General features: G+C 43.1%; 1 protein-coding gene across 10 annotated transcripts in view; it reads left to right on the top strand.

Annotated features, from left to right (window-relative positions):
- The window catches only part of LOC144148417 (uncharacterized), a 203,713-nt gene that overhangs the window by 143,875 nt on the left and 32,255 nt on the right, over positions 1 to 27,583 (top strand). For all 10 annotated transcript variants that reach the window (XM_077680008.1, XM_077679998.1, XM_077680004.1 and 7 more), the window contains 2 exons: positions 3,864 to 4,007; positions 7,399 to 7,599. In XM_077680008.1, coding sequence (XP_077536134.1) covers positions 3,864 to 4,007; positions 7,399 to 7,599 — 345 coding nt within the window. The remainder of the gene's footprint in view (positions 1 to 3,863; positions 4,008 to 7,398; positions 7,600 to 27,583) is intronic.

Raw genomic sequence — 27,583 nt, 5'->3', positions numbered from 1 at the left:
CTGCCCACGCTGCCCTACATAGCTTTTCCGTCACGAAAGGAATCCTGTTCAACAATGCTTTCCATGCATCGCTTTCAATCGCCCGCCTGGCACCCCTTTGCTTGTTTAGGGACATTATTGCAGACCTTACAGGGCACCACAAATTCTGAGTCACAGAAAGGGCCGTTCACACATCTACCGCTTACCCATCCTTTTTGGGCCTCGTTGTCTTGCTTTCCTTTCTTGCGCACTAACTTTTACGTACCTCCTGGCATTGCTATTGCTTAATTCTAGAATGTATTTTTCTGAGTATACCCACGTACACAGAGATTAACACTTTCGTGACTGTGGAAAAATCTATTGTTTTTGGGTAGTCTAATATTATTTTCTGCCAGAGAAAATGATTGATGCTAAAGTGTAAGGTATGAAATGATAGAGGAAGGATAGGGCTTTCCAACAGTAATAATTTCAAACAACATATTTATTGCAAATATAATAAAAATTGATCAAAACAAAAAACGTTACAAAAAAATGATGAAAAGATCAATGCTACTTTGCACAGGGTAAACAAAAAGAATGGAAATATACACTTTGAATACAAGGCCCTTATAGAATAATACTGCAAATATGAACTGTGTAAGTACAAAAGTTATTTATATACATGCGAATTTAAGCCCTAGTGCCTATCATGCCAATGTGCGAAGCAGTTTCTCGACGCGGTGAAGCAAAGGTTGCCTTCACTGGGCAGCCAGCACCAAGTTGTCCCGCCTGAACAAGGCTGACACCCTGCAGATAAGAGCTGTGACCTTTAGAACAGGCTGGATATATTTACATCAACCCTCAGCAGCGATAAAACAGCCTGGGGAGAAAGCGAAACTTACCGGCGGATACCTGCTGATGTTCCAGGGTGGTTGACACACTTTTGCCGTCCGTACTGAAGTCTTACAAATCAAGTTATAGCTCACATTCATTGGAATCCATCAAAATTCACCGTTCCCATGAAACATCTGCAAGCAGCATTGGCGCCATAACCAAAACCACGTGCGTCCGACTGCGAAGGAGCTTTAAAAATTCTCCTCGCAGAGGAGAAAAGAAACTCGAAAGCAAAACTGATGCAATACTTCCTCTTTTACCCTTTGTATGGCATTAACTGTCCAGAAGTGCTTGGAGAGTGCCAAAATTTGAATTTGTATTCGTCGATAACGTACTATTGATGGGAATAGGCGCAGTCACGAAAGTGTTAAGATAAGCTGTGGGTACCCTTATGGACACATCTTGTCTTAATACTTGCATGAACGTTGTGGTGACCCAATTCTCTGAGTGTAAAAGTCTGCTAAGAATATGACAGAAAATATCTATTGCCACTAATCTAAGCACTTTTACTACCATGATTTGAAGCGCAACAAAAACACACGAATGAACAGAGTAGACGAGACAGGCGCCTGTCTCGTCTACTCTGTTCTTCGTTCGTGTGTTTTTGTGGCGCTTCAAATCATGGCATCTATTCACCAACTAGCCCAGCAAGAAGTTTTCCACAGCATTTTTACTAGTTTGTTGATTAGAACATCTCTGGAAAATTCTTTTGTAATAGAGTAAGGTCTCATTCAAAAATCTGGAAAATCTGTTCGTCTTCAAAAGTTTGTTCTGAACATTTGTTTTTCTACACGAATGGCAAAGGAGGTTGCCTGGTGTAACAGTTCATCTGGTGTAAACTTTTATGCTTAGGATAGTCCTCAGCCTATTTTGATTTTTCCACAGATAACTTAGTGATAGGAGGGCAGCTAAACCTAACTTTTTTGAAAGTCATGAGGAATGTAAATATGTAGATTTATTATATCTTTTTGTGAAGTGAGTTGTTCAAGCTTCAGACAAGCAGGTATCTTGTATGTCTCATTGAAGGGACACTAAAGGCTGAACAAGTTTTTGCTAAATTTAACTGAAAGACCACACCTTTTTTAGCTCTTCAAGCTTTTGTCTGACGGCAAACATTGCCGTGTTTGTTTATAAATAAATATTTACAACCGGCTTTTCTCTCTACCATTCTCCTTCATTTTTTTGTGACGTTAAATAAAAAGCAAGGTCTTCTTGTCACACTGTAACGGTGTAAATATAGTGAATTGGTACGCACAAGTTTCATACAAGTGCACTCAAGATCATATTTAAAACTGGTAGTGCAGCAAAAAATTTTAAGTGTAAAATTGGGAAATTTGAGGAAAAATTATTATACCTTTAAGTGTCTACCTATGTTCAGCATCTGTGAACGTAGCCTAGTGTTAAAATACATGAGTGATATTTTTTTGCAATATGTGCCTTTTGAGGTAGATAAACCTGTAAAGCATGTACAGTTTGCTGTTATAATGCTTTATTTGAGCATCACTGAGATCTTAACATGCTTGTTGCATTTCTCCCATTGTAAATGTTTTTGTCCCACTCTCCACTGATATGTGGAGTGGTGTACAGGAAGTATCAACATTGTACATTGTTAAATCTCGTATTCAACAGTAAAATGGTTCCCCTAATTATGGGCCTTTTGCAAATGCTTTGCAAAAAGGACAAGCCATTTATAAATTAGCAATTAGTGAAGACTGTACAAATAATTCACAAGAAGGGTGACGCCAAAGGTCTTGAAAGTAACTGACCCATGAGATTACTGTCAATTGTATACTGCTTGTTTACCAAGACATTAGCTAGCCGCACAAGGGATTCTCTAGATTTCGAACTGCCAAGGGAGCAGGCTGTGTTTAGGAAAGGCTACTCAACAATAGATCACATTCATGCCACAAACCTGGTAATGAAGAAATCTTTGGAGCATAATAAACCTCTTTACATGTCATTTATAAATTGCAAATAAGGTTTTGATTCAGTAAGACCCCGTGCGACAATGGAAGCCTTAAGAAAACAGGAAACAAAGGATGCATACATAGAGCTCCTGGCTTACATAGGCTTATTGTGCCTGTACAACAAATGTACAGGCACAGTAAGCTTTTTAAGAAGAGTGGGAAGTTTTCTCTTAGGAGGGGTATCGGACAAGGAGACACCATCTCCGAAATTTTTTACAGCATTTAAGAAGCTTGATAGGGAGAAGTCGGGGATATGAGCAAACAGGAAATATTTGAGCCACTTGAGATCTGCTGACGACATCGTCTTTTTTAGTGATTCGGGAGAAGGCCTGTGCAAATACTGCTTCAGAAATTAAACTTGAAAAGCTTGGTAGTGTGGATAAAGATAAATGAATACGTCTAAAGTAGTTTTAAATGTGCGTGCAGAGAGTGCCCTTTCAGTCTAGAGTAGGTGGGTGAATATAGCCCTCTTTTCGCAAATTATGAGCGCTGGTTCAAACCACAAAAAGGAAATCAGCCGTGCAGTAGGCTATCCGTGTCACTAAAAAGAAAGGTATACAACCAATGCATTCTCCTGGTGATGACTTGTGGGGCAGAAACTGAGACTCTTAAGTACTTTGAAGAAAATTTATTCGAAAAAAGAATGGCTTCAAGCAGGGCAGGATAGGAGCGGTTGGAAGTCAGTGGCAGAGGCCTTCATTGTGCAGTAGCCGTAAACAGGCCGATGATGGAGTGAATACAACTAGCTAGCTCTGCCAATCAGCTTCTTGAAAAAGATGTCAAATGTATAGTTTTGCCTTCTATGAGGATTTTTAGCTCAGCTGTTTTAGTGTGGTGCTGTAAATATTCCAGAAAAAGCTAGCCATCTTGACTAATTTTCAACCGAGTTCCGTCGCCAACATTGAGTGCCACAAATCAGCGTGGTGTTTACCTGCCTTGTAAGTCAGGAGCATGCAGAAGTGGCTATGCTTAGCAGCCAGATTCCCTTGCAAAGATCTTTGAGCAGTTGTGGATGGGTCCTAATGGTCACCTTTATGCCTACAGACGAACCATTACCAAAGGCAATGGCCTTCAAGTCCAAGCCCTCAGAAGAAACAGTTGTGAGCTCCACACAGGTGAAGGGTGTCCACGATGATGGCACAGTGAAGCACACAGTCACCACAGTCACCAAGACCACTATAATTCAAGGTGAGTCTGCGTTTTCATACTTTCACCCTCTTTCACTGCTGGCCTCAACGTTTGTGCACAGATGCAGCTGTGTTGTCGACACAAGGCAGCAGCAGCAGCTTGTGGCTGTAAAGTATTTTTTTTTCTTTTTCTTCTCCGAAAATTTGTGACCTAATTTAGAGTGCAAGTTAAATGAGTTTATGTGGCTTATAGCCAGTGATAAACCCTATAAACACTGAATATATGGTGAAGTTTCATGCGTTAGAAATTTTATTTTTGGGTGATCACTCTGTTAACTTCTTTAACAATTTTAATGTGGGGCATTTTTTGTGTTCCAATTCTGGTTTTGATTGATTGTAGGGTTTAATGTGCCGATGCAACGCAGGTGATGAGGCGCGCCGTAGTGGAGGGCTCCGGATTAATTTTGACCACCTCGGGATCGGGAATGTGCACCGCAATCTCGTACTCACGGGCGTTTTTGCTTTTTGCCTCCATTAGAAAAGCGGCCATCGCGGCCAGGAATCGAACCCGTGTCCTCTTGCTCAGCAGCGCAACGCCTTAGCCACTGTGCCACTGCGGCGGGTAATTCTGGTTTTAGTGACTTGGCTGGCTGGCTGGCTTGATTTCTAGCATCCTGTTGCAACTATATATAGGCAAGCATGTTTTCCAGATTCTAAAACTGGTGGCCTGGTTCACCCAGGTCACCGTCATATAGCGCCGAAGAAACCTTGAGCACGTTAGGGCACGACTACATAATTAGTGCTAGCTCTGTTTTTTGAAATGAAAATGACATCGAATCAGTTGTTGTGAAGACAAATTAAAATCATCGCGTCTAGGTTAAAAAACCGTGCTGAAAAGAGATGAGGTAACTGTGTAAAACAACAAAAAGGGGGCTTTCAAGCGCCATAGGGAGGAGCAGTGTGCATTTGTGGCCAAGGGGGCTCTCATATGTTGCAGAGCCACGTAGCTGGCTGATGCAGCTTGCATGTCATCCCCTTTTACCACAAAAAAAGAAGAGAAAGAGGGAGAAAAGTTGAGCTGTCGTGGAGCCATGCAGCTGCTTCCCAGTTAAGGGGCCCGCAACACTAGGGCAAACTACGCCACGCACTTGGCATTGTTTGCAGTGGTTCACATTGATCAACACATTTGGTGCCTCTTGTGTTCGCCAGCATGATCATGGGGGCAAAGTTTTAATGCAGAGCATTTTTTGCCTTCTCTTCGAGGTGTCAAAGGCCTGGCGATCTGAATTTCTGCCTTTCTGTCACAAGGGTCCTCGGATACATCAGAACAGCTGTCGTGAGCGTACGAAGCGCAGTACACACGCACTAATTCTCCCATGCCAAACACTGCTTTACATTTAGAAACAATCGTCAGAGATGAACTCTGTCCCTTCAGTTTTTTAAATTTAATGTCTTTGTGATGTTAGCCACTGGAACTTGCACATGGCACTGCCCAAACTTCTAGCTTGTGGTGAGGATTGCTTGTTGAGACAGGCGTATCCTTTTCTTCCATGGTCATTGAATGTATTCAGTGTACTTTAAGCCAAGAGGACCAACTTTGCAGTAGAGGTTTTGGCAGTGATGACCGAACGTCTGTTGCTGCACATGCATTGCTCCTCTCCTGACTGCCACAAAGCGGATACCGTATTTTCCAGTGTGTAAGTCGCGGTTTTTTTCTGAAATTTTCGTTGGTGCGTCTTATCCACCGATGCGACTTATGTATGGAATAAATCCGGTTCACGGCGGCCGCGCGTAGCCAGCACACGTTGAGACACAGCTCTATGGTCTAAATCATGGTTTCTCAAAGTGGGTTCCGCGGAACCTAGGGGTTCCGTAGGGCCCTCCTCGGGGTTCCGCGAGCCACTGATAAATTTTCCCTCGTTCCGAACCCGAAGTGCTTAAGTCTAAGGAACCTCCATTACTCAAGCCCAAGTATCAGTCAGCACATCTCAGTGCATAACACAAAGGTGCGAGCTGCGCAATAAATCCCGCCAGCAGCTTGTAGCCAGCGAGACTCCGAAAACGGGCCACGTGCTTAAACTATTGCACTTGAATCTCCGCCTTATATTACCCCATGCACATTTCTCCTGTTTGCAGATAGGTGCCGTTAGCGTACGCGCTAGCATAAAGTCAACATTCACGTGCAATGAATTCTGAATTTATTTATCACGTGCAATAAATCCTGAATTTATTGCACGTGAATGTAGCGTGCACGGAATGAAAAATGGCGAGGGAGGGACGGGGGGGGGTTCCTTGGCACTTAACGGAGCTTAGCAGGGTTCCCTGGGACCAACATGCCTGAGAACCCCTGGTCTAAATGAATCCGAAGCCCACCCCTACTGCGTTTCTCATAGCCCATATGTCGCTTGGGGAAGTTAAACCAAAGAATTTGCAGCTTTTGCTAGTCTAAAACAATGATAACGGCCTGCGACAACCGCGCGCCACTTTATGCCATGCGCAGTAACTACAGTTAAAAATAAAATCAAAGTAACATCAAACTGGGTTGCAAAAACGAAAAGCAGCTTATAAATTATTACAGAGAGTTACTCTGAAGGAGGTAAACGTGCTGCTAATTTTTAAAATGACAGCTTGCTGATAAGTTTCGATTTTCAGGCCACTTCCGTTCGCGTCACTTCCGTCCGCCATGACACCTTTATTACGCTGATTTACGACAGCACGCAAGAGACGCGCGACGTTTGGAGAGGTGGCCAAATGGGTCTCCGACTCTTGGGACTCCATTTCTACAAAAACAGTTGTAGCCGGGTTGATAAAGGCCGGAGTAATCCGGTGCGCGAGTGGTGACGATGTTGGCGAAGAAGACACCAGTGAGTCGGCAGACGACAGTGATGTGCCGGCGGAACTCCCACTTGAAGTTGCTGAATTATTCGTTAGCGAGTCGGAGGAAGAAGACTTCGATGCTTTTACCTAAACTTCGTCTGTTAGTACGTGCCATCTGTGTGCATCAATAAACCCTTTTTGAGAAGTTAGTACTCTTCTCGACTTTGGACGGTTTATGCACGTGTCTAGCTCTCCTTACCGGGGGATGCGTTCATAGGCGGCGGCCGCCACAACTATGTACTTTCGCTGCACTTTCCAATGATCTGATTCACTGAGTTTACCTAATTAACAAGTGCGTCTTATATACCGGTGCGTCTTATACACCGCTGCAACTTATATACGTTTTTTTTCGGAAAAACTGCCATTTTGAGGGCGGTGCGCCTTATACAAAGGTGCGACTTATAGACCAGAAAATACGGTAGTTGTCACTCTTGCAGTATTGCTCTTGGTTTTTGCGACCTGCCAAGTTTGCGAGCTATGTTCTGGCCGAGTTTCATTTGGTTCAGCCCACAGCACAGTCTGCCGCTGTCAGAGCAGTGGAATGATTCAAGTGCCGCCCCTGCGTGACTGTGCAGAGATGGAAGAGCCTGCAGGGGCTCCCCGGCCGGGGGAGTCCGAGACGTGGGCGTCGGACCTGGACACCAGCCAGGTGTCCGTATCGAGCCTTCCAGAGGACGAGAGGACCGAGCCCACCCTCTCCAGCAGCGCAACCACTGCCACGGCCGAAGCGGAAGCTCTCTCGGGTCCCCTTGCCCGCACCCAGGTGGAAGAGAAAGGTGGGCTTCCTAGTGCGAATATGGAAACAAGTGCAGGCTAGACATCGGATCAGTGTTTTCGGTGGCCAGTGTTTGTGGTTTAATGTGTGGGAGCTACGTGAATCGTTCTCCAGGTAATATAGCTACGAAAGAAAACAACTTGGGAGGCCCGGGACACTTTGTGCATGCTTCGATTCGAACATTGTTGCACCTGATCAAAACGAAGAATTACAAACCGTCATAAAGATGCTTTATATACAAGCGGTAATGCAAGTAGTGTGTTGGAAGAAAAAGAGGAAGTTGCAGTATGAAAAGATCAAGGCAAGGTAAGCAAACCAACTTTAATTTCGAATTAAGTTTGTGAGAAAACTTGGAGATATATGCCATGGAAAATTCGAGTTCCCTTGCGTTTGACATTTTGCGGTCTCTCCAGGCGCTGAAAAGGACCCTTGCTAAACATACTGGCGGCTGCCGTGAGCACAGAGTCGAGGGGCTTTTCACTCTTCCCTTCTCACTCGTCCCGCTACTGACAGTAGTCCCCGTATCGATCCATACTTGCTTACACAATTAACGCTCCACTTCAGCTTTAGCATGAGCCAGTATGCACTGCTGATAGCTAATTTATTGATGCTCCCGAAATTTGGCATATTAGCAAAAAAAAAAAAAAGTCAGCTGGGATGTTAAGGCTCAGGCTCTGTGCAGGTTTGATTTAGATCGTGCCATTTGCATCTTTGGAAAAAATAATAATAATAAGGTTCTCTTCTCAGATTGCTGTACAGTTGTGCGCTTGTTTGGATTTTTGCACAGCTCGACATTGTCTGGTAAATCCACCTTAACTGCAAATATCGTGTAGTGAGGCAAGAAACGTTTGCCTGCTTTGCGAAAAACCCAGCTTTTACTATTATTATTACAAAATTGATGCTGGAATGTAACTTCATGCATGGGACCAGGCATTAAAACTGTCAGACACATTTTTCAGAGACATCTTGGTGGTAGGCCACACCCTATCTTTGTTGAGTATATTTCGGGCTTTATTTACTCAAAATTTAGTGCCTTTAGTGCACACCGTCAGAAAAATTGGTTATAGTTGCTGGGGGACCAAAATACTGAGGACGGCTGGGTTCGCTGCATTTGCAGAATCTCGCACATTTGAGGGTGGGCTCACACCGAAAGAGGGCAGTTAGTTGTTAAAAAGAATAGTGCATATTTTTAGGCTCAATAACTACAGTAGTTACGCTTTTACTAAGCTTTTAATTCACATGAGCATAGATAAGTGTTAAAAAAATTTTATGCAGTGATTAGATAAGCCCACGTGTTTGTTGAGCATAACGTAGGCTGAAAGTGCTATAGTCTAATTATGTAAACACGCCCAGAATTGTATGTTTTAAACTTGATGTGCAACTGCTTTTCTAAAAAAATTAACCTGGGCTTCCAACTTTTAATGCATGCACATTGCCAATTTAGTATTAGTGCAAATAAATGCTCCAGATTACGTAGTAGATTCATTAGCATTTTGTGGTACAGTGTTTTTAACTTATCTAATAACCCTTGCAGTGGCAGATCACTGAAGGAGTATAACTTCTTGTTTACGGAAAAATGTTCAGTGGCAGTCAGAAAGGCGACGTATTGTTTAGACAAATAATTTTCTGTTGATGTTCAATCATTTACATCATTATTGGCCGTGAAAGTTATGCTTTCGGTGCATAGAATGATGGTAGATAATTGAAATTTTCAATACTGAGATAGTTTTGTTTAATTTCAAGAATGCTATTTTTGACTTTGCACCAGGGATGACTTATGCTTCAGATTATTGACACTAAGGTGTGAACCTTCTTGATACTCAGCTTCGCTGAGCCACTTTTAGTGACCCTAATTGGCCTCCCTAAACGTGTCCCCAGCCAATTACAGCAAGGGGTGCTATGGAGGATCTGAACCATAGAAAAGCCCAAGTCGTCCATAGTGAGCTATCGAAGGAACTGCTGAGGGGTTATTATTGCCGCAGCGGCTGGAAGTGTAGCCTGATGTTGAAATGTGCATTTGTTGGATTTCTTGCGCATTGTATTGCTGACAAACAAGCGGTGTTGCTCCTTGCCCGATTCCAATGTCTGCATGTTGTACGTAGTTAGTGCATGGACCTGCCCTGTTGTCCACGCCTGCATGAAGCATTGTGCCTGTTTATTATTTTAGCAATGCGGCAGTCATACTGTTGCCTTTAAAGTGACTCTGCGTTTAAAAGGAGGGAGAGTTTTATTCCAGTCAGTAGTACGTGGGATCATATAAGTATCTTCATGCTGTCTTATTTTACGGCCTTTGCAAAGAAGTGCAAGCAATATAAATTGTGTACGTGTAGGTTGAAGCTCAATGAGCCAGTGTAATTTATATATTTAATGAATTGGACAAAAGAGGTCACATATTTGTGCAGTATTTACCTATTGACAGCGAGAATTTGCAATGTTTAAGTAAGATAAAGAAAGTAATGTTTTGAGTACTCAACAAGGCGTAGAACAAAAATTGAAAAAAAAAAATGCTGTACTTCTAATCTGTGCGATATGTGAGTATCGCAGTGCAGCCTTGCCTTCCTTCAGAAAGGCGGCCCGGCCCGACTGTGGTGCTGTTGATACAAAATAAGGTCACAGCGGCTGGTAAAAGGATTGGGGCAAGGAGGAGAGGCTTAGGCCTGCACTAATCCAATTAGTCAATTTTGCGGAGAGGGGGAGACCGGGGCGTGGGGTTAGAGTGTGTGCATAACAATCCTCTTCCGAGTCAGACGCCCCGCTGTCTTCCCCGCTACACTGCATAGCTTGATTTCTGCTCAGTTTCTCCCAACACAGGTGAGCAGGTAAACATACTTGTGCAATATCCTTTCCAGATTGGTCTTCCAGTTTGTGTGAATGTTTTCTTTTTTTTTTTCTTCATTACTGAGATTACTGCGGTTGCGAAATTGAAGCAATTTTTGACAAGATGCTCTTGCTATGTTTTCTTTTTATTTAGTCCCGTGCTTGAAATGAAAGTTGGCTGGTGTACAAGTTCAACTGTAGCAAAATTAAAGAAAAGTTGAGCTTGAAGCGTTCGAAATTGTTCGTTGCATTGTAAGATGAAAACTTTTCCAGGCCGTGAGTTTTGTATTTAAAGCTGCTTCAGTATTCATGTTTTAGCGTAGCTTTATTTCTGCCAAGACACTCGGAAGTAGAGGAATGAGAACTTGAGGGCGAGGTTGCTTTGCCCCTTTGTGCATTACCAACACGTTGACCAGGTCACAGTGTTTTGCAGTGAAGTCATTCTTGTTGAGAGATGCTTATATGTTTCTCATGCTTACCGAGTGTCAGCATAACTTTTACCCTGACACTCAGATAAGCTTTACTTCCCACTGATAAGTGTTGATATGCTCATATATAATGTCTGGATTGCAATGGTCTGGGCCCGAAGATGCTTCTTTCAATGACAACAAGGTTGTTTTCGGAGCCAGTTTTTATTGATCTGTTTGCGTTGGAAACATGAAACAAAGCTTTTGTTCCTAATATGAAGTTACATTTGCCAGGGGGACGAGAGAACAATTTTTGCTGGAGGTTGTTATTGAAACATTTGTTATGCGAAATGCTGTCTGCATAGAGAAAATGGAGATAGAAGTAGATTAAACAATATGTTTGGTCGAAAAATTTTATGCAACTAGTTTGTCATGACTGTCATCTTAAAAATATTCTTGTGGCATTAGACAATGATGACAAAATCCTTTTTTTTTTTTTTGGGTCGTTGTATTGTTGTGTACTATAGTAATGCATTCAATATTCCAAATTTTGGTATATTTTTTATACCAAGCTGTACCTCCCCCCCCCCCCCCCCTCTTTTTATTGGTAGATTGCGCTGTTGGTGATGACTTGATACAGGTTGTCTCACCTAACCAGGAGGAAGTTTCAAAGGTTTTTTAACTGATAATAATTATTTGTGATTGTTACTAAGTATCATCATTTTTATATTTGTGGGCAATTTATTTAGCTAATATCGTTCAACTGACTCTTTACTAAGCAAAGATCGCAGAAAGTGCGTAATTATAAAATTGCAGGGTACCCTCAGCACAAGGGTAGTGCAGTACGTTGTGTAGAAATCGCATGTAATGCAGGAAATTTTGCTTTGCTTTAAGGAAATAACACAAAATTGAAATGCAGGCCAAGTTCCTCATTCAATTGAATGAGGGACTTGAAATAACTGTGATGTGCACAAGTTTAAACTCACGCACATCAGTGCCCTGTAGCGCTGGTCAGACTCGTGCAGTTGTGCTTCTTTCAGAATAGGCTGGTGGACAGAATTTAATACTGCTCCAACATTTATTTCAGTTCTTTTAAGGTTTATGCCGTGCAGTCGGGTAAATGGAAGTGCTTTGATGGAATGGCTACCTAAATGAAACACTAGCACCAAGGTTTTGTTTTTTAATTGGATCTTTCGGCAAATAGCTGAGTGTTGTCAGTCGAAACACCTAAAAAATAAAACGAATTTTAGTGGTCCCGCTACCTTCCTTTTAAGCAGACGCTACGGTACAATTTCTCGTGTTCAAGAATTTTTAGCAGAAACTCACTGTTCTATCGAAACAATGCCTTCGTTTTCTTTTTTTTTTTTTTTTCACTCAACTACCTTGTAACTGGAAAGAAAAAAGCTTGCTAGCTTCATTCTGTAGAAACTTAGTTCTTTCATTGAAGCCACTAGTAATTGCTTAATTACCCACAACATAAAAAGTACAGAAGCTCTTTCAAATCGTTGCCTGTGATTATATGTTACTTTGATACTAGAAAACTGAAATTTTTTATAATGAGGCAGTAAAACATTACTAGCCCACTATCTTGTGTAAGCAACACTTGTGAACTTACACTAGCTTTAAGTCTCACAGTGCTCTTTTTGCACTCTACTGTCTTTTGATGGAAGGAAAATGAGAGTTTAAATTTCAGGTAGTAGGGACATAAGCACCCATCTGAGTGCAGCCAGAGGTTACATGAAAGCCCACCCAGCTACTTTGAGTATATTTATTTTCTGAATCTTCATCCAACCTCGGGAACTTTTCATACAGTGATTTGTATAAAAAATGTACATCAAGAGTGCTTGATGTTAGTATTCTACTGACAAGGACATTTCTGATTACGGATAGAAGGAATGCCAGAAGGTCGCGTGCCCTGCTGTAAAATGTTACCTACATTTTTCTTCTTTAAACGAGCCACGTTAGCTTGTGCTTCAGTGCAAAGCCTGTTTTTAAAAATTTCTTTTTTCGTCTACCGGGCTCTTGCTGTAAGGTTGAAGGAGCATCATACTGGGTACCTATAAATCATGATTGACCCTGTGATTTCGTAGAAGGGGAACATAGCATTCCAAAATAGAAGGGCCATTGACTTATCAAGAAAAAGTGGGATTTATCCTTCAGGGAAAGAAAGGTATTTTCTTTCAGCCTTGACATTCGCATTGATATTAGTGTTGGGCCAGCTGTCATCTGGTATGGTACAATTAGATGTGCACAATTTTCTTTAATTTAGTAAAATATAAAGTGCGGTTAATAAAATAAGCTTTCTTTCGCAGTAGCATATCGTACAGAGCCCCTGCTAAAAGAGACCGTGAAAAGAAAAAAAAATGTTTTTTTGCTTCTTCCTAATTTTGCCTGCTTGAACATCTTCTAAAGGTACTAAATGGCAGGTATTCGAGCAACATGGTTCCTAAATTTTAGATGCATATGGTATACATATTTTTAGGTGCATCTCAAGTGACCATGCAGCACTGTTGTAGATGGCAAGAGCAAATAGCAGTGATGTTAAGCAAAGAAAATTTAAGAGTTTATTGTGCTTCACGCATTATTTTGGAGCCAAACAGTGAGCTATGCAGTTCTGTTCCGTTGGTACCATTGTAGCAGCGCCTAGTGACATTCCGACTGACTTGTGGCCTGTGTACAGGCATTTTTTTTACCTTAACTTGCTTGCATTCCCTCACTACTTTTTTTCTGAGTGTCGGTAGTTCATGTATGAATTAGGTCGAAAGGCTTTGGGGAGGACTGCAGGGGTGGCAGGCAAAGAGCCAAACTGCTCATCAAAAGACAAAGGAGGGTGTAGCCCAAAAACACTGTATGAAATGTTTGTCTCTGTGCTGCCTTGTTTGACTGCATATTTATCGATTTTCATGTTACTAGGGCTTTACCTTGCCGACGTGAGCACTTCTGCAGTAAACCACCTGGGAGCACATCCTACTCGCTAAACACCGACTGTGCTATTTATAAGTAGTGTGGCAAAAGCAGTCCAGTTATGCTGGGGTCAAACCGACAGCTCCATTGCCCATTGCAGCACTGCTGTTTTCTGCTCCTTTTTTTTTTTTTTTTTTTTACACTTGGTAGATATGGTGCGGGTTGATGTAAATGTTTTGTTTTCGGAAGGTTCGGTAAATGTGTTCCTGTGCGAGAAACCGCTTGTAAGTTGAAGATTGAGCTCATTGGGTCGAGTAAGTTCACGTTACAGTGGAACCTCGATAAAACGAATTTTAAGGGGCCACACGAAAGCGTCGTATGACCGGGGTGCGGGTGAATGTCGGCCTAGTAGCCGGGCTCACGCGACATGTGGGCTAAGAACTTATTTAAACTACTATATTTAGTGTGTTCTCGTGCAATTTACAAACCTATAGCTAAAATCCCCCATTTAAAAAAGAAGTAGCGCTTATTTTGTGCCCCCTCCCCTCTACGGCGTCCGAGCTAGCCCGCCATCCAAGCACCGTGCGCTACGTGATCCCTGTGCTGTCCAGTGCTAGTTATAGCCCACCAGCTCTGCGTCTTGTGCACGCGAGATAAGGCCGACGTGGTCGAGCAAATTGAGAGAGGAAAAGGCGAAAAAGGCGAGTGTGAAACTGCTAAGGCCAAGCGAAACGAACAATACTACCAGGTAGCGATGGAAAATAAAGCAGCCAAGAAAGGAGTGGAGCAACAACGCCGCTTTGAAAGACACTGATCAGCAGAGAGCAGAGATGGAGAGAGAGCGTCGCGAAAGGAAGAAACTCTGATTGAGCGGGCGAGGAAAGCGGGTGTTCGGTTATCGCCGCGGGGTCGCGTCGTTTGTGTTTTTGCGTTCGTTGGTGGCGGCTCAATGGGAGCTTCAAATTCATGGTCCACCAGTCACCTGAACTTTGACTTCTCGCGGTTGGCGCGTTGGCATGCTGCTGCCGCGTGGAGCTGTCGAAAATTTAACTCCCGCTCGCAAGTACCCGCCTGCTTGCTTGCGTCTGTTCAGCAAGTGGTCTGTCCCGCCTGCAGACCTTTGCAAATCAAGCAGCGTCAAATGGGGATTAAGAACAAAGAAAGGTTGTGACGAGGCAGTGAAGTGGTGTAAAAAGATGGGAAAAGCGCAGGTTTATCCACGCCTGGGACTGTCTTATGAAGTGGACCGTGTGCACCCGAGCATCATATCGGGGTTTTTAATGCATTGTTTCGAGGGGAAGTTGGCCGGGACTGCAGTGATCCATCTTAGAAGCGGGTTGTCGCAAGTCCGGGGGACATACCAGCGGGGTTCCACTGTACTTGCATTTTAATGACCCCACACAAAGGTTTTCAAGCTCGGTTTGTGTTAGCCCTGGCTGGCAGAGCAACTGCATTTTGACCTGTCACATAACAGCACAAAGAGTTTAAAATAACCAGTTATTTTAACCATGGTTAAGGATGTGTTGGTATAGCCACCTGTATAGCTGAGGCTCTGCACTGACAGGTGATGTTATAGGTGAACAAGTGGCGTGTTTTGTTCAAACATAACAAATTATGAACACTGCCTGTTTAGATGGGTCCGTGATGTCATAATGGCAACGTGGTTTCAGCTGTATCCGACTACAGTGCTATATTGTGTTAGCAAGGAAACTGCTATGATTGGCCCCTTCCCATGATGGAACTCTTGATTGAGTTTAGAAGGACAGCCCCCCCCCCCCCAGAAAACCAACCAGCTTAGCCTACTCACCGAGCTGATGTGATGAAACAACCAGACCTGGCTTGTATCAAGGGTCTCTAGGTTCCAAATACCCACACAGTGCCGAATGCACCAGAGACATTCCTCAGCCACTTCGATGACGTGGCGCAAAATTCATTGTGGAACTGCATCCACCCCTTGCCCCATGAGAATAATGGTAGCTCACGCTGTGTGCAGTGACTTACTCACCCCTGTCTGACTGCACGTGCAAGCTGTGCAAGTTGCCCCTTCCCACCTAATTGTGTGGTGTGAGCGTGTGGCATAACACCGATGGACCAGCCGTCCTGAGTGGATGAAAGGGCTGGATGAGCTGCCTCCTCCGTCCATTTGGGTGAGCTGCCTGCTTTCTCCAAAGACAACAAATGTACCAGTGGCGAGCAAAGAAGACAGGTCCAGTCTTCCTGCTGCCATCATGTACAGACATCTGCAGCATGCTCTTCGCCAACAGCAGCTCAGAAGACTGACCTGGTGACTGTTTGTTTGCTTCAACTGGCAGAATCCAAAACAGAAGAGAGCTGCCTGGAAGAAAAAAGCATCCGGAAAACCCTTTCTCAAGAATCTGGCAGCACTGAAGACATAGATTTTGCCATCAGGACTGAAGACAGTGACGTCGCCGCGAACGAGAAGAAACCGACCAGTTTTTGTGATAGTTTTCCCAGACACTGCACTGAACCGTTTAGTGTGAAAGATGAATTTGGAGAGACAGAAAAGACACGCATGCCAGAAGTGTCACCGAAGGATGCTGCTGCCGTCTCACTTCCAGAAAATGTTATTCTTGAGTTGTTGCAAGCTTCTCAAGTGGCCGCAGGCGGCATCTCTGAGGGAAACACATCGGAGGAAAAGAGCAGTGGCATTGATTTGGATAAGTTTATTGTTGTCATATTTACAAACCAGTGCACACCCTTGACATTGCAAGAGATAGAAATGATGCGGGGTTCTATATATTTGGGCTCATTTTCAAGGTCCACACTGAGTGACAAAGAGCTTATTTTTGTGCCTCACTCTGAAGTACAGCCATCTGTATTACTGGAGTTATTTAGGCATCTCCCGAAGGCTTTTCCTCCTTATGTAATCACTGAGTTTGGGGAAAGCAAGGTATTGTGCCTTAAAGAAACAGACATGATTTGTAATTTTAAGAAGGGGCAGAAAGGAAATAGCCTGGCAGTAAGAAAACTAGAGCGATCAAGCTCTTCATTTAATCTAGAAAACATCAATGTTTTTAAAGCACCTGTTATATATCTGACACGTTGTCTAGAGCTGATCTCAGTGCCAAGCTGTTCAATACAAAAGTCTATTTCCAAAAGCAGCCTAACCAACACTGATGAACAAGTAATGAACTCATGTCACCTGACACTTCTGGAATGTGCTGACGCCTTAAACACAATTGTAAGCTTGAAAGAAGCCGCTGGTGCAATTCCAGATGCAAATGTTGGTGGTCAACTTGCTTATGAAAACGTTGGCGACTCATTCTTGCTAGAGCCTGGTGAAAAAGCTAATTCGTTGTTGCCGCCACCTGGCAACACAGAAAGCGATTTTCGCATTTCTTTAGGTGCGGAAGAAGGGGGGCAAAGTGCAGGCATTCGAGAGGATGATGCTTCTACTTCTCAAAGGGGCGCTCCCGTGCAAAAAAGTCTAGAACAAGGTAGCAGCATTGAAGGCAGCCCGCTTCCTTTGGATTCTGGCTGGAGCGAAGAAGCAAGGGAAGAACCCTGGTGTTCTGCTGAAGCCAATTCAAGCGGAGACTCGAAGGAAGATTTTGCACTAGGCATTCTCTCGGAGCTGAGAAGCTTGTCACACTCACTGCTTGACGTTTTTGACATAATTCAGAGGACTCCACCGCTCACTAAAAAGGTCCTCACACTTCCGCGGGAAGTCCTTTCCCAGCACAAGGTATTACATGCCTCCACTTCGAGTCTAGAATCTTGTCCCTTGGCACAGTCTGAATGCTTTTGCGGTGATGAAGTCGGGGCCAATAGAAACGCAAAGAAGAAGCGCAAAAGGAGGAAGAAGTGCAGTATGTAAGGGAAGTACATACGCAACCAGACCAAGTGTGAACATGTTTCTTCACCATTTTCACTGTTCGATGACGCAAACAATGCATATTTATTGCAGAATTGAAGGATGTGCTCTCGGGAGGTGCAGGTTTTTAATTCATTAGAATTGTAACCCTAGATAAACAAGGTAAAAAAAGCTGCCACCCCTGTTAGTGTTAACTCTCACGGAGGCTCATGTTAAAGTGTGACTTTTTGGCATTTGAGATTAGCTTTGAGTGCGGTGGCAGTAATTGTGCCCTAATGGGTTAAGAAACATACATTTCTGTTCTCTTTGTGCTGTTCTGTGTGTTTGTGAGTCATTTAATATTGCATAAGGGGCTGTAGAGCTCTCACAAAGTTTTTTTTATCAAATATGAAATTAATTTTGCAAAGTGGAGAAACATTGTTTAAGCTGTCATTCTTCTTCAAGTGAAAGCTTACACCAAGCTTTCAGCTAACACATTTCATGCCATTGAATTGCATATTTTTTATGTTCAATATACCTTATGCATGGTATGACTACAATCGTAGCTAATACGGATTTTTAAAGTTTGACTGATTCACTATGCGGAACCAATGTCTCTTTGCATTCTAGTAGGCATGAGGTTCAAGAATAAAGTTGAGCTCAGAAGGAATAGAGTGGGCTTTTATTGTGTTCACTTTCTGTGTACACAAATGACATTTTAAAACTTGTTACTCAAACAGTGCTAGTATAAACCTTTCTTTCCGGTTCTTGTACATTAAAACCTCATTACAAGAGACACTCAAGGAACTCAGGAAACATGTCTCTTGTATGCGATGTTGCTAACTAGGTGAACATAGGAAAGCCAACCAAACCGTTTTCATTCAAATGTCTCTTATAACCAAGTGTATTTTGTAACAGTGTCTCTTTTAACGAGGTTTTACTTTGTTTATTTAATTTATAAGAAACCGCTTTCTGTCATTCAGGAGTGTCAATGTTAGTTTCGGGGAAGCACAACTGAATTCCTTCTTAATTAAATTGGTTGCTGTCATTACAAAAAAAAAAAAGTGAGAATTTTCAAGAGCATGGCTCATTACAGATTCAGCTGGCTTTTCATGCACAGCCGACTCAGTAAAATAATACAAACACTGCTAGTTCTCTCAGTACTCAGTGTATGGGGTATATCTGCATGTATGTCTGATTTCATGGAGGGTGTTTAATGTTTAAGGATGGTTTCAAAGCTTAAAGGGAAGGTGAAGCGGTTTTAGAATTAAAAGAAAAGTTGACTAGCAGCAAGTACACATTGAATAGTTCATGTGTACGAAATATTTTCGCAATACATGCAATAGAAGCGGCGCAATGAGCAAACAAAAGTGGCCCGACGCCCCGCCCCCATCTCGCCGCGCGATGCCGGAAGACCGAAGAGCGCGGGCGAAAACCGGCTGAAAAACGTCATACCTGGACTTCCGGTCGGATCGGCTGCCTCGGCCATGCTCTTTTCGCCGTGTTTCCTTGTGAATGATACTTGTTGTTGTTGTGGTTGATAGGACTCACTTGTACAATTTTCGTGTTCAAAAAGTATGCACGAACGCCAAACGAGGCATACGTTATCATTCCGTATTCCTAAGCAGAATAATGCCACGCCGGGATGCTTGATAACATACGGAAGCGACAGCCGAGGTGGCTGTGCTTGATGACAGAGAATATACAACACTACGTTAAATACTTTGTAAACCGCTCCAATGCGTTTTTTTTTTTTATGCGACGGACGTGAATGTTCGCATTAGATTCTAGATTTAGTAAGGATGGGGAATACTGCTGTACTTTGGCCGGGGATGTTTTGTTCCATTCCAGAAACCAAGTCACATTTGTTCAGGAAATACTTGTTTCGTTAAACGCGTCGGTTTTCTTTCCCAATGGGCTCAGGACAGTGTTCAAAAAAACAATTTTTTGGCGAAACTAAAACAAGGGGCCAATCCTGATAGAAGTTCTCTCCCGGCTAAGAGGTAAACAGTATTCCTACAAAGTAAAAGAACCAAGACAACCAGATTACTTATTTTGCAAGTATACATGTCACGATAAGGTGATGTTTGTCTGGAATTAAAAAAAAAAAACACCACTCCGAACCACCATCGTGCCATAATTTGTGTTGACTGCGGGGGCCTAATTTTTTGCCCAAGATTCCGTGTGGCTGCATATTATAACCTGGCAAGCACTTGTTGTCACTGAACCTCAAGTGTGCTCCAGTGATAGTCGGTGATATATTAATGATGATACTAAAAAAATTAGGAGTGAAGAGTAAATATACGGCCTCTGTCCAACTAGCGCGGTAAATGCTTAAATCTAGAAATGCTGAAACAGGCCAACGATTCATTATCACAAACGTTTGGTGATTGTTACCTAAAGTAACGTAACTACAACGTAACTGCCTTGTCCGACTGGTCTGTTAATTATAACGAGGTGGCCATAATATTGTAGCAGAATGCGCAACGCACAAGCGAAAATCAAGCCCTACTACAGCCAATAATGCTGAGCAGGCACTAGCATGCTGCAGTGTTTTCAGAATAAATGCATGTGAAGCAATAAGACGCCACTCATCGAAGTGCAGCTAGCAATCGCGGAGGCGCCGTAGCGCCGCTGCCGAAATTGCGCGCGCGTGTGGATCTGTGTACGGGGATGAGTAACGGGGCTGGGGTGGGCGACAACGAACAAAGGAAATGCGGAAGCAGAGTCTGCTTGTTGGTTTATGCGTGTACCGGCAAGATGTGTCTCGCATATATGTTTATAGCGCATGAACGCTATTTTTTTGCGCAGTGCACATACGTGCTTTTCGCTGGTAGATTGTTTATAAAACGCCCATTAATCTTCGGCATAAATGGTTTTGTGTATAATAATAAACAGTTAACATAATATTAACATAAGGTATAAAATCCCCCTATGCATGGTTGCCTAATTCAAAAATATTTTGATGGAACTCACTAGTCGACGTCACAGTCACTGCTTTGGGATTCTCTGTCATGTAAAGCAAATTTAAGCTCCAAGATAATTGAACCAACAGCATGGGAAATTATAAAACAAACTTCCAGTCATGTGCGAAAATTAAACTGCAAGCTAAATTGCCGCAAAGGCAACCGTGCGATCGTTCGCAATGCTTCCGACAACCCGCGCGGCCGAAGGGTGTCCTCCTTTGACGTCATGACGGGCGCAACCAATCAGGGGCGTCAAAAGACGAAAAGCGCGCGTCTTTCAAACGGGGCCGCGCTTTTTGCAAGATAAATGCCACTTGGACTCATGTACGATAAATTTCAATGTGATATTCGGAATCAGCGCGCAAGAAACTATATAACTGTTAATCTAACTCAAATTTTTTGGAAAGCGCTTCAGCTTCCCTTTAAACCAAGCTTTAAATTACGTATTAACTATGCACTACACAGGGCTGGGACTAACTGTATACTGTTGACAGTAGGGAAAAAAAAATTATTTCTTTTTCTTTTGGTCATAAATTGTCCTTTAATTAAAAGAGCACTGACGCCAGATATGTGGTTTTCTTTTTTTTATTATTGCCCTTATAAGTGTCTGGTAGCATATAAACTATAATGGATGAATTACGGCTGACCAGCATGCTTTTGATAATGAATTACAGCACTATTTATGTCGTCACTTTTGGCTTCGGCTGCTGAAAACCTGGGAGCTGGTGCGGAGTGCTTTAGGTCCAAGCTGACATCACTTTTTCTGTCCAAACTAGAAGCTAGACTTGTTGTTGGCTCCAAGGCTAACTTTTAAAGTGAAACTTTTTTGGTCTAACTGATGGTGGTGTCATAACCAAAACTCACTGCAGAAGAGCCAGCTTTACACAATTGGAGGGCACATGATGGTGATGATGACGATGACGATAAGAAAAAACGTTTCCTGTGATAGGAATCGAACCTGGGTTCCTCGCAGTACAAAGCTGCAGTCTATCCAATTGCGCCATTCCGACACACCGTGTAGAATGTGGGGAGAGAGCTCAGCTTTCTCGTGAGGAATTCGTTTGCTATCCTGTGAGTTCGGACTTTGACTCACAGGCAGTTTGCTTTTGGATTTTCAACGCTTTGACTTTGATTGCAGTGGCTTTGACTTTGGTACTTAGAAACTTGATTTTCACATGCAAGAAAGCTTCGCTCTTCAACCGTCGTCGTTGTTAGACAAAGGGGATTTGATTTTCCAAGGCTAACTTTCGCGGCCACCTATATCCCATCTCCCCCCCCCTCCCCCTTCCCCAGCGCAGTTAAAGAGTAGTTAGTCACATTCAGCTGTTCTTAAAGGAGCCATGAAGAGAAAATACAAGTTGGTTTTATTCGAAAGATTTCGTGTTGTATAGTGCCCCCAGCGCTTGTACGGATACAAACGGTGCTTTATTCACTGAGAAATTAAACAATTTAGGTTAAAATTTTGATTTTCCCGCTCAATCGTGCGTTTTCGTGGTTCCAAGTGACATCACTGAAACCGACCGCTCTGCAGCCTAGAATACCTTCATTCACGCACCCGCCGTACAGGGTACGGACACGTATACGTTGGCGCCGCCATTTTCAGTTGCTCGCTCGCCGCCGAAGCAAGTCATTGTGTCAAAACCGCGCTAAAATTATCGCCGCAACGTGGTTTACTGAAAAAGTTTGAATCATATTGTCTGTTTCGCGTTGCTAGGTCTCGTGGGAAACGAAAAGAATAACGCGTTGAGCCCGTTGGCCCAATTGCGGCGGCACGGGACCGTTCAAAGGTTGTCTCCACCCTGTACAGCGGTGTTGGTTTGTTCGTTTGTTCCCGCGTTTCTTTACGTTCCGTAACCTAGATGGCGTCACCATACCGTGGCAAGCGTTTGGTTTGTTTTTGCCCGCATTTAAACCTGGCTTGTTTTTGTTCTGGGAGAAAATATTCGTTCCCTGAAACAGTGCTCGCTCGACAAATGGGGTCACGTAAGACACCGTTGCTTGCGTCAATCGGCCAGTGTCGTCTGAGACAACCCCAAGCACCGTAGTGCTGTGCAGCGAAACCAAAGCATGCTGTGCGCAATACGAACAGCAGAACGCATCAGTGAGCACGAGGTCGCGGGTTCGATTCCCGGCCGCGGCGGCCGCTTTTCTGATGGAGGCGAAAAGCAAAAACGCCCGTGTGTACGAGATTTCGGCGCACGATAAAGATCCCCAGGTGGTCGAAATTAACCCGGAGCCCTCCACTACGGCGCGCCTCATCGCCTGCGTTGCGTCGGCGCGTTAAACCCCAGAATCAATCAATCAATCAGAACGCATCAGTACTTCTATGTTTACATGGGCTTTCGTAACTTCCACTGTTTGTCCCATCGTTCTTATTGCTTTGTAAAGAATGTGCCCTAAATTTAAGCGCAAATTGCTCGTTCGTCTACTTTGTAAGTTCTACCTAATTTGCGTCTGCTTCTGCCAGCCTCCGCCAATCGCAGAGCTTAGCCCATGTGACGACATAGGTTCTGTTGCGGGAAATGAGCTGGTGGGTCGCATGACCATTCCCGTTTTTCCTAATTATGTAGCTTATTTGAGCGAAGTTTACGTTAAAAGTGGTGTCAGTATGATTCTAACGAGACAATCTTTTGAATGAACCGAACTTGTGTTTTCTCTTCATGGCTCCTTTAAGTCGCTGAGAGGTGGGGGCAGTAAAGTTAAAGGCCAACTGCACTTAAATTTCACCTCGACCGAATTTACTTTGAACTTACAGTACGTACCAGCAAACCAACTGGAACATGATTAGTAGCCCCATGAAATGCGTCATTAATTAGTTAGAAACGTTTAAAATAGCTCCGTCGCAGGCGACACTGCATCTGTTGGCGGATCGCGCAAACAGCCATGAAGCGGAAGGGAGATTGCAGCTGGCCCTGCACTTTTTCCTATGGCTAGCCAGGAGGAAACCGGTCGAGCTCCGCTGGGCCGCTTCTCCTACGGTTGTGACGAGGAGGAAGTGTTGCGCGCAGGTTTACTTCAGTCGGCCGGCTGCGTGCAGCCGCGTGCTGCCGCGTGCGGCCGTTCACTTGCCTGCTGGGCCGGCTGGAATGTCAATTTCGGATTCTCACTCTTCTCAATTTCGGGTTCAAAATCTCCAATTTTTAATGGTCGTTTGCGCCGCAGATACGCGCATTTCAGCTGTCATATTTTGTATCCTGTGGTCTCTGTAGGCAGGCTATACGGGAATAACATTTTCAAGAGCTGAGAATTTTGAGTGCAGTTGGCCTGTAAATGGGCGAAAGGGCCAAAGGCACTGCAAGCTCCATGCATGGGCTTGTCGATTACGGTCCCAACTAATATACATGTCACTGAGAGGGAAGGGGCAAGCCACCTCAAGTTTGACTGGCTCGAGGCTCCTATGTCACTCACTCCGTTCATGAAACTGCCAGCCCCTTTTGGCGTCACAGGGCGACTGGGCCACCATTTCCCAGCCTTTCAAAACTGTAGCAATAATATCGATTTATAATTGGTTCCAGTGTTTTGCACCCATGATTGTGGAAAGGCATCTTGGCATGTTTATGAAGTGAACAGTACCAATTTTTATAAATGGAACTTTGGTGTCAATACTCCGTTAAATAAAACAAATTTGTTTCTTTATTACTAGTTTCAGTGCCCAAAACTCATTAAGTTGTAGAGCACATTTAAAAACGTTGGGATCAGCTGTTTGCTGCAATGTATCTCTTATGAGGTGGATTTGTCCAACTAGGAAAAAAAAGTAGCCCACAAAGCTTAGAAGAAAAAAAAAAAACTATGCCTACTTATTTCACTGTTTGCAGTGCCCTGAATCGTGTTTTAAAATAATGAAACCAGATACAGGGCTGAGTTTGCGGCAGGCATAGGATTCCTTGACAACCACTTCAGCACACTCGCACACACCATTAAAAAATCAGCATTGTCATGCTTGATATCCGATAATTCATTCTATTCTACCATCAAAGACAGTTCTGAGGAAACCACTTATGTAATTTTGTCTAAAATCTTTATTGTCTTCAACAAATGTTCTTCAACAAATGCTCGAACAAGTCACCCTTGATTTGTTTGACAAATAAGGTATGACATGATTTGTTTAGGTGTAAAAGGCCATTTTCTCTTTTTTTCTGGTGTAGGGGGGCAAATCCTGAGTACCTTAAATTGGCTTCTAATACAGAAAATGCCCTATAGGACGTCCTTTGTTTGCATTAACATAAAACAGCTAGCATTTCTTCTTGCTTCTATGTCGCACCCCAGTGATTAAGAGAGATGGAAGTTGCTCAAATTGTGAGCTTGTTAGTACACAAAAGAAGGCTTGGCATCTTGCTTGGAAAAAGAGTACAAGCATAAATCACTCAGTGCTTAGAATCACGAAAAAAGTAGCAGTACATTCATCAGCGTGAAAAATGCGCAGTTTCAGTGGCAGCATCCACGATGCTGTTCGGAGTTCGGGCAATGTTTTAGAAGTGCCAAGGATATAAAGTTAATTAATTAATTAATTAATGTATCATTGCCTGTAATACTGTGTGCCCTGGCTCTCGTGTTTGTATAAAGTTTCCTGTGGCTCTTTTGTGCGATGTACTTTTGTGCAAAGCAGTTTTTCAGCGGCAGCAAATTGTTAAAAAGATGGGAGGGGAAATACTTTTGTAGGGGAATGTAATCCATACCGTTCTTACTGGACTCCGAAGAGACATATCTGTCTATAAAATTGACTAAGGCACATTAATTACCATTCTGATAGTAATTTTTACTCCCCTTATGCTAGCACAACAAAAACGCAAGGGAATACTGGGGCTGTTGTTTCATGTAGATTGTGGTTTAAGCAGCTTCTGTTTAACCAGATGCTACTGGGCGTCTGTCGATACCAGTCACTGATAAAAATGTGAAAGGCTGTTTCCAATGGTGTGGGTGGTTGTAGCCTTGGCAAGGAAGAAACACATAGAGCAGCTCTTATTTTTGCGCTAAAACTTCAGAGTTTTAGTCCAAGTGTTGACTAATATGCTCCTTTTCACCTCTTCTTCCTTTGGGGCTTGGAAAAATCTGCTTTTTTTATATATATAAACTTGAAGCTGCAGGAATTTTACCGGCACATGTTTTTGTTTTTTTTGTTTTTTACATGGAATTTTAGTTATGCCTTACCCCTTTTTTCTGTGGGTAAGTCAGCATAATTTTGTTTGACTTGATCTGTTTGAAATTCTGGTGATAAAAATTTATTTAGGCCTAATGTGTGGGTGCATGGGAATGCCTGTCTGCATGCTTGCGAGTGAGGGCGTAGAAAAAATCTAGCTGATCTGAAGAAGTTGTGTGTACAAAATGAAATTGTTTTAAAATTTGTAAAATCAGCAAGGAGTCTGCGATATTCAGCTGGACATGGGGATGCAGAAAGTACCTACTCATGAGATGGAACGAATGCAAAGCTTAGGGGTGATAGTTCACTGCCAAGTGGAAAAACATGCTACGGCAAATTACCATCACAATTTTTTTACAGCCATGTTCTTAAATCCTGTGCGAATGCAACATGGCTGTGGTGGGGTTCCGTGATAGTTTTAAAATTCCCAATAATAATTGTACGTGGTAATGAATGGGGTGAAACTTGGCGTAGTTATAGAGTCGTTTTAGTGGGTAAACAGTACAGTCCTTTTCTAACTTACGTTCATTAAAACATGAGGTCTACATGTTTCCTAGGACCATATGCCTCTTGTTAATGCTCATGTATTCGAAAGTAGGGAGGGGATGAGAGCAACCGAACATGTTTACTGGATCATTGGGGACTCAGTATGTACTGATCAGAAATATATCAAAACTCAGCATGGCTATAGCACTGTCCCAGTAATGTGGCACAGCATTTTAAAGGGACCACGTTGGCAATATACAACCTTTCTGCACTCAAAAGAGCGCCTTATTGGAATGACTGTTGTCCATTTCAGTGCAAACATCAATCATATAAGCTATTGTTAGTGAGCAAAGTGGAATGAATGTTGCCGACTCATTAGCTGTTTACCCACACTCGACTTGTGAGGCTGATACCAACAAAAGCAACAATAAATTTACATAGGTACCATCCCTGAGTGACTCTCATAACAGCACGACAAATTACTATGTAGAAAGAATTGCGAACAAATCGGCTTGCCCTTTTCTTTGAAAGCACTGAGGTCAGATGAGCTCAAGTTGTCCAGTTCTAGTCAGTTTGATTGCCCAGAGCCAGAACAAAGCCAGTGGCTGCTCCCTTGTCCAGTATGGCATCATTGTGCAGTGAAACGCCTCACTAGGTTTTACTAGGTCTTATCAGCTATTCCATCTTCCAGTATTTTCATGACAGCATCGAGTCAGTGTACACACTGCTTCTTTTTGGCCGCTTTTTTTCGTGCCATTTTGTGGCACAGTAAGTGGTCAATTTGAAATCCACCACTTTCAGCGCCATTTCCTCAGTGATGGCAGCAATATTTCTGGTTGAAAAAAGTTGTGGGAAGCTGCTGAGTCTTTCAAATAAATAAAAGTTGTATGTTACCTGCATGGTCCCTTTAAGTGGTGCCTTTACTAACACTGAATGAATTTTAACCTGTGCATCGCAAATGTCCGTGCACAAATGCACGCACAAAAATTGCTCGGATCCGAGCAATTACCTGCAGCATCTGCAGGTAATTGCTGGAATCAGCGTGACTGGTGGTGGTCCTCGCATATGCCACAATTCTTTCTGTGAAGGCCAAGTGAGAGACCTTTCCAGGGTACAGTTCTGTCCCGTGGAAGGTCATTGGCATACTCGACAGCACAACACGGTTCGCATTGTGCCACACATTCTAGTGAGAAAGGCGCAAATGACTTTTGTGAACTGAATTAAGGCACGTCAGGGGGTTGAGTAAAAGAGCCCATATGAGATCACAAAATTTCCAGAAGGAATTGTTGCTCGTGTATTCTGAAAGTCATCTGGCAGAAAGGGTCATTTAGTGGGACACATCTTGGACTTGTTTTGCATATACCTTGCCAGAATACTCATTGGGGATTAATGTCCCAAAAAGCATCTCTCTGGCCAATAAAGGTCAGGGCATGTGTGTAGTCGGTCGGTTTTGA

This window comes from Haemaphysalis longicornis, unplaced genomic scaffold (genome assembly GCF_048455015.1).
Source record: "Haemaphysalis longicornis isolate Haplotype H1 unplaced genomic scaffold, Haemaphysalis longicornis Haplotype H1 scaffold_1, whole genome shotgun sequence".
NCBI classification, from domain to species: domain Eukaryota; kingdom Metazoa; phylum Arthropoda; class Arachnida; order Ixodida; family Ixodidae; genus Haemaphysalis; species Haemaphysalis longicornis.
The sequence above is the reverse complement of the archived record's forward strand: the minus strand, read 5'-3'. Positions and strand labels throughout refer to the sequence as shown.